At 42.9% G+C, this 15,798-nt stretch overlaps 1 protein-coding gene across 3 annotated transcripts in view; it reads left to right on the top strand.

Annotated features, from left to right (window-relative positions):
* Positions 1 to 15,798, top strand: part of LOC141088663 (rap1 GTPase-GDP dissociation stimulator 1-A-like) — a 327,771-nt gene that overhangs the window by 245,984 nt on the left and 65,989 nt on the right. For 2 of the 3 annotated variants that reach the window (XM_073574813.1, XM_073574812.1), the window contains one exon: positions 2,119 to 2,253. The exons of the other annotated variant lie outside the window; for it this stretch is intronic. In XM_073574813.1, coding sequence (XP_073430914.1) covers positions 2,119 to 2,253 — 135 coding nt within the window. The remainder of the gene's footprint in view (positions 1 to 2,118; positions 2,254 to 15,798) is intronic. 3 annotated transcript variants of the gene reach the window in all.

The following is a 15,798-nucleotide window of genomic DNA, read 5'->3' as shown; positions in this document are numbered from 1 at the left end:
TCATCTTTTCAGTTAACCATTAAAAAATATCAACCTTTGAGGACTCTCAAATCTTAATGAAATTCTACACAAAGCTGATTTGCAGAAGATCAATTTGATCATCTACACCTAATCTTTCGCTGTTCCTCACAAGTTATAAATTAGAAAAAAGAACATTAAGAGATTGTACTTACAGTATTCTTTTACACAACCTATCTTTTAGAAAAACTAAGCCCACGTATTCAGGTTCCTTGCTGTGTTAACTCTGTGTGTCCTCTATTCAACCTTGAATGTGGTATCTAGTAATTCCTGTGGGCTCTATGGTTTTCACTTCTAAGATAAAGAGTAGTGACAGGAAACAGTATGGATGTTAGCAGTGACCTATTTTCCACTTCTTACTTTTAAAGAGTGAAGAAGCATTTAACATCAGAGCTGATAGATATGTCATCATCTTGTATATGGCTCCAAAATGTGCTCACTTCCATTAGTATGTCCCAACTGGACTAAGATTAAGTATCTGACAACCTCACACAGTGGGGATTGAAAAGCTTAAAGCTAAAGGAACTGACGGCTACGTCTAATGTGTGAGGTCAGATCAGAAGAGGATAGTGATGGGCAAAGGAGAAAAATGATCACACATTTTGTAAAAGAAGGATGTTTTAAAAGAAAAGAGCCATAGCCTTTGCATTATGGTGTATAATTATAGCCAATGTTCAGGTGACATCTTCCCCAAATAGTGACCCTCTTTATCTTACACATAAAAAACTGATAAAAAGTGACATTTTATATTGTACAATGCAGTAATAATATCCTTGATAATGCATTAATTATATTATTTACAGTAGATCAATGCTATTGTTTGTGGCAATTATATACATTTCCTATTTAATTTCTGTTTGTTAAGCAAAAACATAGATAAACTTACTGGTGCACCTAATTTAGTACACATTGATACTCCATATAGTCCAACCAAGGCAGTATGGTCAACTCATGTTATAGATAATACTTTTCATACACATTTTAGAACTTGAAAAACTGAAAAAAGGTAGATGAGAGCGAGGGAAAGGAGAGAGATAGAAGAAAGAGAGAGGCGAAAGAGAGAAGTGAGAACGAGAGAGAGGAGAGAGTGGAGAAAGAATTTCCAGTTCCAAAGTTCAGGTCACCATTGATTTCTATGGGTTTCAGGTTTAAGTTTAGGTTCAGTTTTGGTATCCAAACCGATCTTTGGACTAAAGTTCGATCAAACTCGACAAACCCAAACTCCCACAAGTACGCTTATCCCTAGTCATGTAATAGGTCTGCTTTAAAAACATGTATTTTTAGGATATGCTTGAACAATGGAAACTGGGAATCTGATTGTCTAGGGCAATCCATACCAAGAAGTTGGTGCAGCATGAGAAAAATCTTAGTGACAGGAATGGGCGTTATAAATTATAGAGACTTTTAATCTTACATCATTTGTAGAAAAAAAAATGCAGAAGCCATTACAGTTTAAAATGTGTGTTTTTGATGCATTTTCGGTGCAGGTTTTTCACTTTTTTTGCTTTTTTGCTACTCAGCCTCAATGATCTTAATGTGGAAAACAGAAACAGTAAAGAAAGGCAAAATGTGAACAATTCCTGTTCCTCTGATTCATTTTCATCTACTAAAACTTATACTGGTGTTCCTTTCACTAGACTCTGCCTTCTCTAATATGTCATAAAGCCAGGATCATATTTTTGTCTAGTTGCTACATTGATCCTTCCACCCTGAAGCAGTCAGTGCACTTCTTGCCTATCCGCTATAGAATACAAAACAGTGCTGCACTGCGCTACACCTCTCCAGGAGTTTTTACTTTTTTCAAAGAGTTTTTATGGTAAGAAAGGAGCAGATTCTAAGATGTTTTACACCTGCAGATTACAAAAGTGATTCTATTTAGGATGTGACAGAAAAATATGAGGCAAACATAACCCTAATAACCCTACTACAGCTGCCATGTTGCCTGGGAGATAAGGTGGTACCACACACTGAAATGGAAGTGTCATGTTTTGGTAGAATGGATAGCTTTGCAGAACGTGGAAACACAAAAAGTTATTGTCAGAAAGATTGTATATATCAAAAATAAGCAAGGCATCTCAACCAACACTATTTTTTTCACAGATATAAACTGTGTGCGAATGGTGGAACTTGGTATAGTTCATCAGCTTTTAGACTTGTTGGAACAACATGTGGAGAATGGAGATGTTTCTGTACAGCATGCTGCTCTCAGTGCACTGCGGAATCTAGCCATACCAGGTACAGTACAATATGGTAGAATTGGGTACATGGGTATATACAGAAATTATTACATATACAACAACAATGAGGTGGCAATATGAGACATTTACGTTCCGAATGGGGACGTAGGCAATTTTAGCTATGGAATGTCCCCCGAGATGAGCAGATTGCTTTACGTTTTGCCTGCTGTATAGCAAAATTGCTGGGATTGTTTACAAAAACATTGGGACAGTCCCAACACATTCGGGAATGTTGGCAACTATCTTATTTTCACCAATATGAAAATTAACTGGCTTGTGCAGTCTACTACGTCTGAGTGTCTGCCTCCGGTAGGCGCACACGCTCAAAAATGATGCAAATGTTCGCTCTGCTGGCACCACTATAACCTATGGCTGGCCCCATTGGCACAGACATCAGAATCCCATTTTTGCGGGGAGGGGATTCAGACATATGCTCTGACAGGGCCACCGAGCATACTAAACACAATGTGAAAGCACCTTCACCTGAACAAGCACCTGGTGCACTTCTCAGACAGTGACAAACTTTATTAGTAGTGTAGTGCATTGCAGCAAATGACAGATTATCTTCACATGAGGAACTCGTTGTGGTCTAAGGGAGAATTTATGGATGTCCACTTCATAGAATCATAGAATCATAGAATCGTAGAGTTGGAAGGGACCTCCTGGGCCATCTGGTCCAACCCCCTGCTCAAAGCAGGATTTGCTAAATCATCCCAGTCAGATGTCTGTCCAGCCTCTGTTTGAAGACTTCCATTGAAGGAGAACTCACCACTTCTCGTGGCAGCCTGTTCCACTCATTGATCACTCTAACTGTCAAAAAGTTTTTTCTAATATCTAATCTGTGTCTCCTCCCATTCAGTTTCATCCCATTGCTTCTAGTCTTTCCTTGTGCAAATGAGAATAAAGTTGATCCTTCTACAATGTGACAGCCCTTTAGATATTTGTAGACAGCAATTAAGTCTCCTCTCAGTCTTCTCTTTTGCAAACTAAACATTCCCAAATCCTGCAACCTTTCCTCATAAGACAGGGTTTGCAGACCGGTCACCATTCTGGTCGCTCTTTTCTGAACTTGCTCCAGTTTGTTGATGTCTTTTTTAAAATGTGGTGCCCAAAACTGGACACAATATTCCAGATGAGGTCTGACCAAAGAGGAGTAGAGGGAAATAATGACTTCACGTGATCTAGACTGTATGCTTCTGTTAATACATCCTAGAACTGCATTTGCCTTTTTTGCTGCTGCATCACACTGTTGACTCATATTCAGTCTGTGATCTATTAGTATACCCAAGTCTTTTTCACATGTGCTGTCACTTAGCCCTATTCCTCCCATTCTATATATGCTTTTTTCATTTTTATTGCCCAGATGTAGTACTTTGCATTTCTCCCTGTTAAAAACCATTCTGTTAGTTACTGCCCACTTCTCCAGTTTATTTAAATCTTTTTGAATCCTCTCTCTCTCTTCTCTAGTATTAGCTATCCCTCCTAGCTTTGTGTCATCAGCAAATTTAATCAGTTTACCCTCAATTCCTTCATCTAAATCGTTGATAAAGATGTTGAACAATACAGGGCCCAGGACAGAGCCCTGTGGTACCCCACTTGAGACATTCTTCCAACTGGATGTGCAGCCATTTACGACCACTCTTTGGGTCCGATCACTAAGCCAGCTATGAATCCACCTAACAGTTGCCTTGTCCATTCCATACTTAGTCATTTTTTCAATAAGGATTGTATGAGAGACTTTGTCAAATGCTTTGCTGAAGTCAAGATATACTATATCTACAGCATTTCCTTGATCCACCCAATCAGTGATACCGTCATAGAAGGAAATTAAGTTAGTCTGACATGACTTATTAGTTACAAACCCATGCTGACTCTGTTTGATCACTTCATTCTTATCCAGGTATTGACTTACATGTTTAATAATTTGTTCAAAGATCTTTCCTGGTATAGAAGTCAGACTCACCGGCCTATAGTTGCCTGGGTCCACCTTCTTCCCCTTTTTGAAGATAGGAACAACATTTGCTCTTCTCCAGTCTTCTGGCACTTCTCCTGTTCTCCAAGAATTTTCAAAGATTATGGAGAGTGGTTCAGAAATTTCTTCTGCTATCTCCTTCAGTACTCTGGGGTGTAATTCATCTGGACCTGGAGACTTGAATTCATTTAGGTTAGCTAAGTGTTTCCTCACTATCTTTCTGTTTATAGATATCCTGGATTCTTCTATTCCCTTAATAGGACAGTGAATAACAGTTGGTGTTACATTTCCTTTCTGAGAGAAAACAGATGCAAAATAGGAATTTAAAAGTTCAGCCTTCTCAACATCCTGTCTTACCATTTCATCATTTTCATCCTGTAAAAATCCTATAGCATCTTTGACTTTTCTTTTACTTTTGACATATCCCCAAAATCCTTTATTATTGCTTTTGACATCTCTTGCAAGCCTCAATTCATTTTCAGCTTTAGCTAATCTGATTTGTGCCCTGCAGATTCTGCAGACAGCATTATATTCTTCTTTAGATATGCCTCCCTCTTTCCATTTAATAAACATTTTTTTCTTCCTTTTCAGCATGTGCTTAAGTTCTGTGTTCACCCATCCTGGTTTCCTTAAATGCTTCCTATTCTTCCCTCTTTTCGGAATTGTTAACAACTGTGCTTTGAGAATTTCATTTTTCAAGATTTCCCATCCTTCCTGGACATTTTTGTCTTTAAGGATATCCAGCCATTGGATCCCTCCAATTATCTTTCTGAATCCCTTAAAATCTGCCTTTCTGAAATCTAACCTTGACGTCTGAGTCTTCACAGGTCTTCCGCCTCTAGTTATCCAAAATTCTAAAATAGCATGGTCGCTACCTCCTAGGGTTCCAGCCACTTTTACCTCCTCAACCATTTCCTCCCTGTTTATAAGGATTAGATCCAAGGTAGCAGTTCCCCTTGTTTTCTCCCTTACCTTTTGGAAGATAAAGTTGTCAGCAAGAGAGGATAAGAATTTCCTTGACCTGTTAGTTTTGCCTGAGAGAGATTCCCAACAAATGTCTGGATAGTTGAAATCTCCCATGACAACTATGTCATATTTTTTGGAGAACTTGGCCATTTGATGCATAAAGAGTTCATCCATATCTTCAGCTTGCACAGGCGGCCTGTAGTAAATGCCTACAATGGTGTCCTTTCCACTGTTCTGTCCTTGTATTCTTACCCAAACAGTTTCCACAGAACTCCCAGTCTCTGAAGCTTCAATCTCTGTGCAGATATACGCGTTTCTAACATACAATGCGACACCTCCTCCTCGTTTATCAAGTCTGTTTCTTGCAAATAAGTTGTATCCTTCTAGTCTTGTATTCCAATCATGTGTATCGTCCCACCAAGTTTCAGTGATTCCAATGACATCATATTTCTTTTCCTGTGTTAGTAGTTCCAATTCTCCTTGTTTGTTGCCCATGCTTTGTGCATTAGTATAGAAACATTTTAGTTTGTGATTGGTTTCTCTTTCTCCAATATTTTTATTAATTAGATTATTTCGTCTTTGTTCTTCCTTTCCACTTCTATTAGCAGAGTTCTCAATAGCATTTGTCAGGTGTATGGCTTTTTCTGGTCTTTTCCTTCCCTTCCCATGTTGTTCTAGTTTAAAGCTCTCCTAACAAGTGTAGCAAGGCGACTTCCAAATACATGCTTTCCAGTCTTCGTAAGGTGCACCCCATCTCTAGCAAGTAGTCCATCGTATAAGTAGTTCACTCCGTGATCCAGAAATCCAAATCGTTGCTGATGGCACCATCGACGTAGCCAGTTGTTCACCTGCAGAATCTTATTCCACCTCCTTGTTCCATGGCCATCCACTGGGAGGATGGAAGAGAAGACCACCTGCGCTCCCAGTTCTTTCACTTTCTTGCCTAAGTCTTCAAAGTCTCTGCAGATGGTTTCCAGGTCGTTTCTTGCGGTGTCATTTGTCCCCACATGTAGTAGCAGGAATGGGTAGTCATCTGTAGGTCTGAAGAGTCCTGATATCCTGTCAGACACATCTTTAATTTTTGCACCTGGAAGACAGCACATCTCTCTTGAAGTTATATCCGGTCTGCAGATAGCGGCCTCTGTTCCTCTCAACAGGGAATCGCCCATGACCACCACTCTCCGTTTCTTCTTCACAACATTTTTCTTTCTCCATCCAGGAGGACTCTGAAGGCGTACAAGGTTGCTGTTTGTTGGCAAAGTCTTATCCTGATGTATTTCTTCATCGTTTTCCTGCGTGAGAGCCTGGTACTGGTTTCTGAGCAGTATGGGTGCTGACTGCCTCCTGATCCTCCTGCTTCTCTGGGTCACATGTCTCCATTCCTCTGTTTCTTCAGGTGCACTTCGAATTTCTTCTCTTTCTGTAACATGAAGAGATAATTCTGCTCTGTCCAAGAACTCTTCACCTTCCTAAATGATCTTCAACGTAGCTAACCTCTCTTCGAGATTTTGCAACTTTTCCTCCAACAGGGACACAAGCTTGCATTTGTGGCATGTGAAATTTGGCTTTTCCACTGGTAAATCTGTGAACATGTAGCAAGAAATGCAGCTCACCAAATGGCTCCTGGCCTCTTCCATCTTGAGATTTCTTAAAAAGATGAGCCAAAATTCGCGCGTAGAGCTCGCGGAGACTCTTCACTTATCCCAGAAGGCACTGGGAATATGCAAATGATCTCCTCAAGACTCTTCCCCTGGTTTTCCGATTTCCTCTTTTCAGCTGCAACGGTCAAAACCCAGTGATCGTAGAGCTCGCGGAGACTCTTCACTTATCCCAGAAGGCACTGGGAATATGCAAATGATCTCCTCAAGACTCTTCCCCTGGTTTTCCGATTTCCTCTTTTCAGCTGCAACGGTCAAAACCCAGTGATCGTAGAGCTCGCGGAGACTCTTCACTTATCCCAGAAGGCACTGGGAATATGCAAATGATCTCCTCAAGACTCTTCCCCTGGTTTTCCGATTTCCTCTTTTCAGCTGCAACGGTCAAAACCCAGTGATCGTAGAGCTCGCGGAGACTCTTCACTTATCCCAGAAGGCACTGGGAATATGCAAATGATCTCCTCAAGACTCTTCCCCTGGTTTTCCGATTTCCTCTTTTCAGCTGCAACGGTCAAAACCCAGTGATCGTAGAGCTCGCGGAGACTCTTCACTTACCCCAGAAGGCACTGGGAATATGCAAATGATCTCCTCAAGACTCTTCCCCTGGTTTTCCGATTTCCTCTTTTCAGCTGCAACGGTCAAAACCCAGTGATCGTAGAGCTCGCGGAGACTCTTCACTTACCCCAGAAGGCACTGGGAATATGCAAATGATCTCCTCAAGACTCTTCCCCTGGTTTTCCGATTTCCTCTTTTCAGCTGCAACGGTCAAAACCCAGTGATCGTAGAGCTCGCGGAGACTCTTCACTTATCCCAGAAGGCACTGGGAATATGCAAATGATCTCCTCAAGACTCTTCCCCTGGTTTTCCGATTTCCTCTTTTCAGCTGCAACGGTCAAAACCCAGTGATCGTAGAGCTCGCGGAGACTCTTCACTTACCCCAGAAGGCACTGGGAATATGCAAATGATCTCCTCAAGACTCTTCCCCTGGTTTTCCGATTTCCTCTTTTCAGCTGCAACGGTCAAAACCCAGTGATCGTAGAGCTCGCGGAGACTCTTCACTTACCCCAGAAGGCACTGGGAATATGCAAATGATCTCCTCAAGACTCTTCCCCTGGTTTTCCGATTTCCTCTTTTCAGCTGCAACGGTCAAAACCCAGTGATCGTAGAGCTCGCGGAGACTCTTCACTTACCCCAGAAGGCACTGGGAATATGCAAATGATCTCCTCAAGACTCTTCCCCTGGTTTTCCGATTTCCTCTTTTCAGCTGCAACGGTCAAAACCCAGTGATCGTAGAGCTCGCGGAGACTCTTCACTTATCCCAGAAGGCACTGGGAATATGCAAATGATCTCCTCAAGACTCTTCCCCTGGTTTTCCGATTTCCTCTTTTCAGCTGCAACGGTCAAAACCCAGTGATCGTAGAGCTCGCGGAGACTCTTCACTTATCCCAGAAGGCACTGGGAATATGCAAATGATCTCCTCAAGACTCTTCCCCTGGTTTTCCGATTTCCTCTTTTCAGCTGCAACGGTCAAAACCCAGTGATCGTAGAGCTCGCGGAGACTCTTCACTTATCCCAGAAGGCACTGGGAATATGCAAATGATCTCCTCAAGACTCTTCCCCTGGTTTTCCGATTTCCTCTTTTCAGCTGCAACGGTCAAAACCCAGTGATCGTAGAGCTCGCGGAGACTCTTCACTTATCCCAGAAGGCACTGGGAATATGCAAATGATCTCCTCAAGACTCTTCCCCTGGTTTTCCGATTTCCTCTTTTCAGCTGCAACGGTCAAAACCCAGTGATCGTAGAGCTCGCGGAGACTCTTCACTTATCCCAGAAGGCACTGGGAATATGCAAATGATCTCCTCAAGACTTCCCCTGGTTTTCCGATTTCCTCTTTTCAGCTGCAACGGTCAAAACCCAGTGATCGTAGAGCTCGCGGAGACTCTTCACTTATCCCAGAAGGCACTGGGAATATGCAAATGATCTCCTCAAGACTCTTCCCCTGGTTTTCCGATTTCCTCTTTTCAGCTGCAACGGTCAAAACCCAGTGATCGTAGAGCTCGCGGAGACTCTTCACTTATCCCAGAAGGCACTGGGAATATGCAAATGATCTCCTCAAGACTCTTCCCCTGGTTTTCCGATTTCCTCTTTTCAGCTGCAACGGTCAAAACCCAGTGATCGTAGAGCTCGCGGAGACTCTTCACTTATCCCAGAAGGCACTGGGAATATGCAAATGATCTCCTCAAGACTCTTCCCCTGGTTTTCCGATTTCCTCTTTTCAGCTGCAACGGTCAAAACCCAGTGATCGTAGAGCTCGCGGAGACTCTTCACTTATCCCAGAAGGCACTGGGAATATGCAAATGATCTCCTCAAGACTCTTCCCCTGGTTTTCCGATTTCCTCTTTTCAGCTGCAACGGTCAAAACCCAGTGATCGTAGAGCTCGCGGAGACTCTTCACTTATCCCAGAAGGCACTGGGAATATGCAAATGATCTCCTCAAGACTCTTCCCCTGGTTTTCCGATTTCCTCTTTTCAGCTGCAACGGTCAAAACCCAGTGATCGTAGAGCTCGCGGAGACTCTTCACTTATCCCAGAAGGCACTGGGAATATGCAAATGATCTCCTCAAGACTCTTCCCCTGGTTTTCCGATTTCCTCTTTTCAGCTGCAACGGTCAAAACCCAGTGATCGTAGAGCTCGCGGAGACTCTTCACTTATCCCAGAAGGCACTGGGAATATGCAAATGATCTCCTCAAGACTCTTCCCCTGGTTTTCCGATTTCCTCTTTTCAGCTGCAACGGCCAAAACCCAGTGATCGTAGAGCTCGCGGAGACTCTTCACTTATCCCAGAAGGCACTGGGAATATGCAAATGATCTCCTCAAGACTCTTCCCCTGGTTTTCCGATTTCCTCTTTTCAGCTGCAACGGCCAAAACCCAGTGATCGTAGAGCTCGCGGAGACTCTTCACTTATCCCAGAAGGCACTGGGAATATGCAAATGATCTCCTCAAGACTCTTCCCCTGGTTTTCCGATTTCCTCTTTTCAGCTGCAACGGCCAAAACCCAGTGATCGTAGAGCTCGCGGAGACTCTTCACTTATCCCAGAAGGCACTGGGAATATGCAAATGATCTCCTCAAGACTCTTCCCCTGGTTTTCCGATTTCCTCTTTTCAGCTGCAACGGCCAAAACCCAGTGATCGTAGAGCTCGCGGAGACTCTTCACTTATCCCAGAAGGCACTGGGAATATGCAAATGATCTCCTCAAGACTCTTCCCCTGGTTTTCCGATTTCCTCTTTTCAGCTGCAACGGCCAAAACCCAGTGATCGTAGAGCTCGCGGAGACTCTTCACTTATCCCAGAAGGCACTGGGAATATGCAAATGATCTCCTCAAGACTCTTCCCCTGGTTTTCCGATTTCCTCTTTTCAGCTGCAACGGCCAAAACCCAGTGATCGTAGAGCTCGCGGAGACTCTTCACTTATCCCAGAAGGCACTGGGAATATGCAAATGATCTCCTCAAGACTCTTCCCCTGGTTTTCCGATTTCCTCTTTTCAGCTGCAACGGCCAAAACCCAGTGATCGTAGAGCTCGCGGAGACTCTTCACTTATCCCAGAAGGCACTGGGAATATGCAAATGATCTCCTCAAGACTCTTCCCCTGGTTTTCCGATTTCCTCTTTTCAGCTGCAACGGCCAAAACCCAGTGATCGTAGAGCTCGCGGAGACTCTTCACTTATCCCAGAAGGCACTGGGAATATGCAAATGATCTCCTCAAGACTCTTCCCCTGGTTTTCCGATTTCCTCTTTTCAGCTGCAACGGCCAAAACCCAGTGATCGTAGAGCTCGCGGAGACTCTTCACTTATCCCAGAAGGCACTGGGAATATGCAAATGATCTCCTCAAGACTCTTCCCCTGGTTTTCCGATTTCCTCTTTTCAGCTGCAACGGCCAAAACCCAGTGATCGTAGAGCTCGCGGAGACTCTTCACTTATCCCAGAAGGCACTGGGAATATGCAAATGATCTCCTCAAGACTCTTCCCCTGGTTTTCCGATTTCCTCTTTTCAGCTGCAACGGCCAAAACCCAGTGATCGTAGAGCTCGCGGAGACTCTTCACTTATCCCAGAAGGCACTGGGAATATGCAAATGATCTCCTCAAGACTCTTCCCCTGGTTTTCCGATTTCCTCTTTTCAGCTGCAACGGCCAAAACCCAGTGATCGTAGAGCTCGCGGAGACTCTTCACTTATCCCAGAAGGCACTGGGAATATGCAAATGATCTCCTCAAGACTCTTCCCCTGGTTTTCCGATTTCCTCTTTTCAGCTGCAACGGCCAAAACCCAGTGATCGTAGAGCTCGCGGAGACTCTTCACTTATCCCAGAAGGCACTGGGAATATGCAAATGATCTCCTCAAGACTCTTCCCCATGGCTGTTCCTTTGTTGTTCCATTATTCTGGAATGAGAGCATTGATCTTATACAACTTACAGCAATAGCTGGTGGTGAAAGCATTGGAAAGCCAACTTCTTTGAGTATTTTTTATTATTATTATTATTATTATTATTATTATTATTATATTAATAATAATTTATTATGCTTACTTACTGTACAGCACCATCATATTCCACAGCACTTTACATTGTCATCCCTGTCCCTATCAGAATGTCTTTGGATTGTGAGAGGAGCCCCACACAAACATGGGGAGAACATAGAATTTTTTTGTAGATGTTGTCCTTTTGTGGGACCCCAGCACTGCAAGTCAAAAGTGCTAAAAACTGAGCTACCTTACCAGTTTTCACACAGTTTTGATCCACTTGCATGGCATTTTTGCATAGACTAGTACTAATTTTAAAACACATTTTTTGATTGCATGTTGTTTTCCAGGGTCATTACCACTGGTGTTCCATCCTGATGAAATTAGTCTGTTAAACAGGTTGACCAATTTTATTAAAGTTTTTCCTATAAACTTAACTAGTGGTAAAAATAAATTAAATGTTCTACCCTTACCCTGTCCAAGGTCATCATTGAGTCTCCCTGGCTGCTCCTGGTGTTTGTTCTCTCCATCACTGATGTCAAGTTGACAGCGCTTTAGATAGCAGAGCTCAGGAGCACTGGAGATATAGACAGCACAAGCCACTTAGAATCTCCAAATATAGGGGGTCCTCACGTCATTTTTTGGGGGTTTCCCCCATTTTAATAACTAGTAAATGCTAAGTATAAAGCTGTGAGCTGATATTAATAGCCTGGAAAGCTCCCTGTTTATAGCCCCCTTCCCAGGCTATAAACATCATCCCCCAGCTGTCATCTTTCCCTAGGCTGGTTATTAAAATTTTGGGGACCCCATGACATTTTTTTCTTAAATTTATTTCTTTATGACTTTAATACATGTGCAGTAAGCTACACATGCAAAGCAATGATTGATTATATATCTCACTCACATATTATTATTATTATTATTATCACTGCTCACATCCATTTATTCCATGTCGCTTTACATGTGAGGGGGGTATACATAATAAATACAAGTACAGTAATATTAAACAATACAAGTCACGACTGGTACAGGAGGAGAGAGGACCCTGCCCTCGAAGGCTCACAATCTACAAGGGATAGATGAGGATACAGTAGCCGAGGGTAGAGCTGATCGGACAGCGGTTTGGTGGATCGGTGGTTACTGCAGGTTGTAGGCTTGTCGGAAGCGGTAGGTCTTCAGGTTCTTTTTGAAGGTTTTCATGGTAGGCGAGCGTCTGATATATCATGGTAGAGAGTTCCAGAGTAGGGGGGATGCGCGGGAGAAATATTGTATGTGATTGTGGGAAGAGGAGATAAGAGGGGGGGGTAGAGAAGGACATCTTGTGAGGATCGGAGGTTGCGTGCAGGTAAGTACCGGGATACGTGGTCACAGATGTAATGGAGGACTCAGGGTTGTGGATGGCTTTGTATGTCATGGTTAGGGTTTTGCATAGCCCTACATTAAGGCCTAACTGATACCTTCCTATCCGTGGAGGTTGGCACCCTAATAGTACGATATTGGCGCCCCCACTCAACGAGGACTATCCCTCACTTCCCTAGTGATCCCTAGTATCACAGAGAGGAAAACAATTTCAGGCTTCATGCCTGATACCTTCAATAATAGTGGCCACTATTATTGAAGGTATCAGGCATGAAGCAGCAACAATATTTTTGATAGGACTATTCCTCCTGATGAACCGCTACGGCGGGGAAACGCGTTGAGGGTCCCCCATGAGACATGATAAGTGACCTTTTCATTTATTGCTGATTGTATTTGAGGATGTTTATCTCTCCAAGTGAGAATAGCTGCTATTTTTGTGGGTCACATGATATCATGATGTGGGTTATGTTTTATTGTTGTATTATCTGTTTGGTCTGCATAAGTCCTAGGGCATTCTGATCTTTTCATTACTGTTCTATCTTGAAATTGTTTTCCTCTCTGTGATACTAGGGATCACTAGGGAAGTGAGGGATAGTCCTCGTTGAGTGGGGGCGCCAATATCGTACTATTAGGGTGCCAACCTCCACGGATAGGAAGGTATCAGTTAGGCCTTAATGTAGGGCTATGCAGCACCTTATACTAGGTTTATTTTTTGACATTTTTTCAACGTCACTGGGAAGGTGTGTTTTTATGATCATTAATAAAATTGTGTTTTAAGGGGATTTTTATGTACACCAAGTCTTTTTCAATCTCCATTAATTAATTTTTTATGGTTAGGGTTTTGAACTGGAGTCTTTGGGTAATGGGGAGCCAGTGCAGGGGTTGACAGAGGGGTGAGGCCAGGGAATACTGGAGGGACAGGTGGATTAGTCGGGCAGCAGAGTTTAGAATAGATTGGAGGGGTGCGAGAGTGTTAGAGTGGAGGCCACAGAGCAGGAGGTTGCAGTAGTCAAGGTGGGAGATGATGAGGGCATGGACTAGGGTTTTTGCAGATTCTTGGATGAGGAATGTACGGATCCGTTAAATATTTTTGAGTTGAACTCGATAGGAAGTGGAAAGGGCTTGAATATGTGGTTTGAAAGAGAGATCAGTGTCAAGGATAACCCCGAGGCAGCGAGCTTGTGGGACTGTAGAGAAATTTCTACCCATTTTTGTATTGAAGAATATTTTGTTAGAAAACTATCTTTAAATGACAGAGAACTACTTTATGTAAAAGCTATTGTTAAAATCGCATTGCAAATATATCGCATATGGATGTCATGCTAGGTGAGAAAAATCTCATTGTACTCGCATGACACTCACATTACACTCGTCCTACTTTTCTGAATCAACATCGGACTAATTTTTTAAATGCTAGTGTAACTCTCGCCTTACTTTGAGGTAGCAGCATTTCACATTGACCCTGACATCCATTAGTCTTTGAGGATCAAGAAGTGTCTTACAACTATATAGTATGCAAAAGACTAAATTCTTTAGAAAAAGCTACAATAATACAATACATAAAAATGAAGTTATAATAAAAGGTGCCTCAATTCAAGAGGGAACCAGCTCCAGAATCAGGAATAAGAAACTATATTCTAAATAACTATGGCTGCAGTATATAGGTGCACTTATAAGTAGAGATAGGCAAACCTGAACAGTAAAGTTCGGCATCCCTACCAATCACCTAGTGTTCAGGTATGGACACCGAACCACGGACTTCACCAGATAGTCCGTGTTTCTGTTTGGATTCGGCTGCCTGAACATTGGGTGTTTATCATGCTGTCATATGCATAACAGCGCAGAAACGCCACTTCTGATTGGCGGTGAAATCATCCTCGCCAGTGAGAGAGCCACTGTTCCCACACTGTCAAAAGACAGAGTGAGCGCTCAGCTGTGAATGGAGGTATAAAATGTACCTACTGTCACTGGTGTCAGCTGATAGGAATACTGCGCCCATCATTTGACACCTGCTGCCACTAATAACAGTGAGAGCAGAAGTGGCTGATGGGTGTATTCATTAGCTGGCTCCTGTGCTGTAAATAAATAATTTAAAAAAACAGCGTGGGTTCCCCTGTAATTTAGCTAAACTGCCAGGCAGAACTCACAGCTGCGGGCTACAACCCTCAGCTGTCAGCTTCAGCAAGACTGGCTATCAGGAATAGAGGAGTCCCCACACCATATTTTTTAATTGTTTAAATAATTAAAAAAACAACGTGTAGTCCCCCGATTTTTGACAACTAGCCTTGCTAAAGCAGACAGCTGGGGGATGGTATTCTCAGGCTGGTAAGGGACCATGGAAATTGGCCACCTCAGGATAAAAATAGCAGCCAGCAGCCACCTAGAAAAGGCACATTTATTAGATGTGCCAATTCTGGCGCTTTGCCCGGCTCTTCCCACTTGCCCTGTAGTGGTGGCAAGTGGGGTTCATATTTTTGGGGTTTATGTCACCTTTATATTGTCCGGTGACATCAAGCCCAGGGCTTAATAATGGAGAGGCCTCTATAAGACACCTATCCATTACTGGTCCTATAGTGGTATGGTAAATAAAGACACAGCCAGAATAAAGTCCTTTATTAGAAATAAAACAAAACACACTATCACTTTTTTATTTAAAAATAAAAAACACAGTTATACTCACCTAACGCCAAATTCCACAGAAGCTCTCGCTCTCTCGTAATAAAACTAAAATAAAAAACAATAATATACCATACCTGCCTGTCGTTCTGTCCCACGCCGTAATCCATGTCTGGGTGATAAACAGTTTTCAACCTGGACAGTGCCAAGATGCGAGCGTCCAAGCTGAGAACCACTGGTGACTAAACTGCTGCAAGCACAGCCTCAGCGACCGGTGATGATGTTATTAAGGTTGCCTCTGTTAACTGAGGCTTCGTTCACAGCCAGGTTGAACTGTCATGGCCTCGGTGAGATCCCCGCTAGCACTGTGAGAAAAACGCTGTTGGCTTCTACAAGTAGATAATGATGCTAAACACACATCAAAATCCACAATAGACTACCTCAAAAGGAGCAAGG

The sequence above is a fragment of the Dendrobates tinctorius genome, unplaced genomic scaffold, assembly GCF_039654945.1.
Source record: "Dendrobates tinctorius isolate UK_male_01 unplaced genomic scaffold, ASM3965494v1 ptg000040l, whole genome shotgun sequence".
Lineage (NCBI taxonomy): Eukaryota > Metazoa > Chordata > Amphibia > Anura > Dendrobatidae > Dendrobates > Dendrobates tinctorius.
This window is presented reverse-complemented; position numbering and strand designations above follow the sequence as displayed.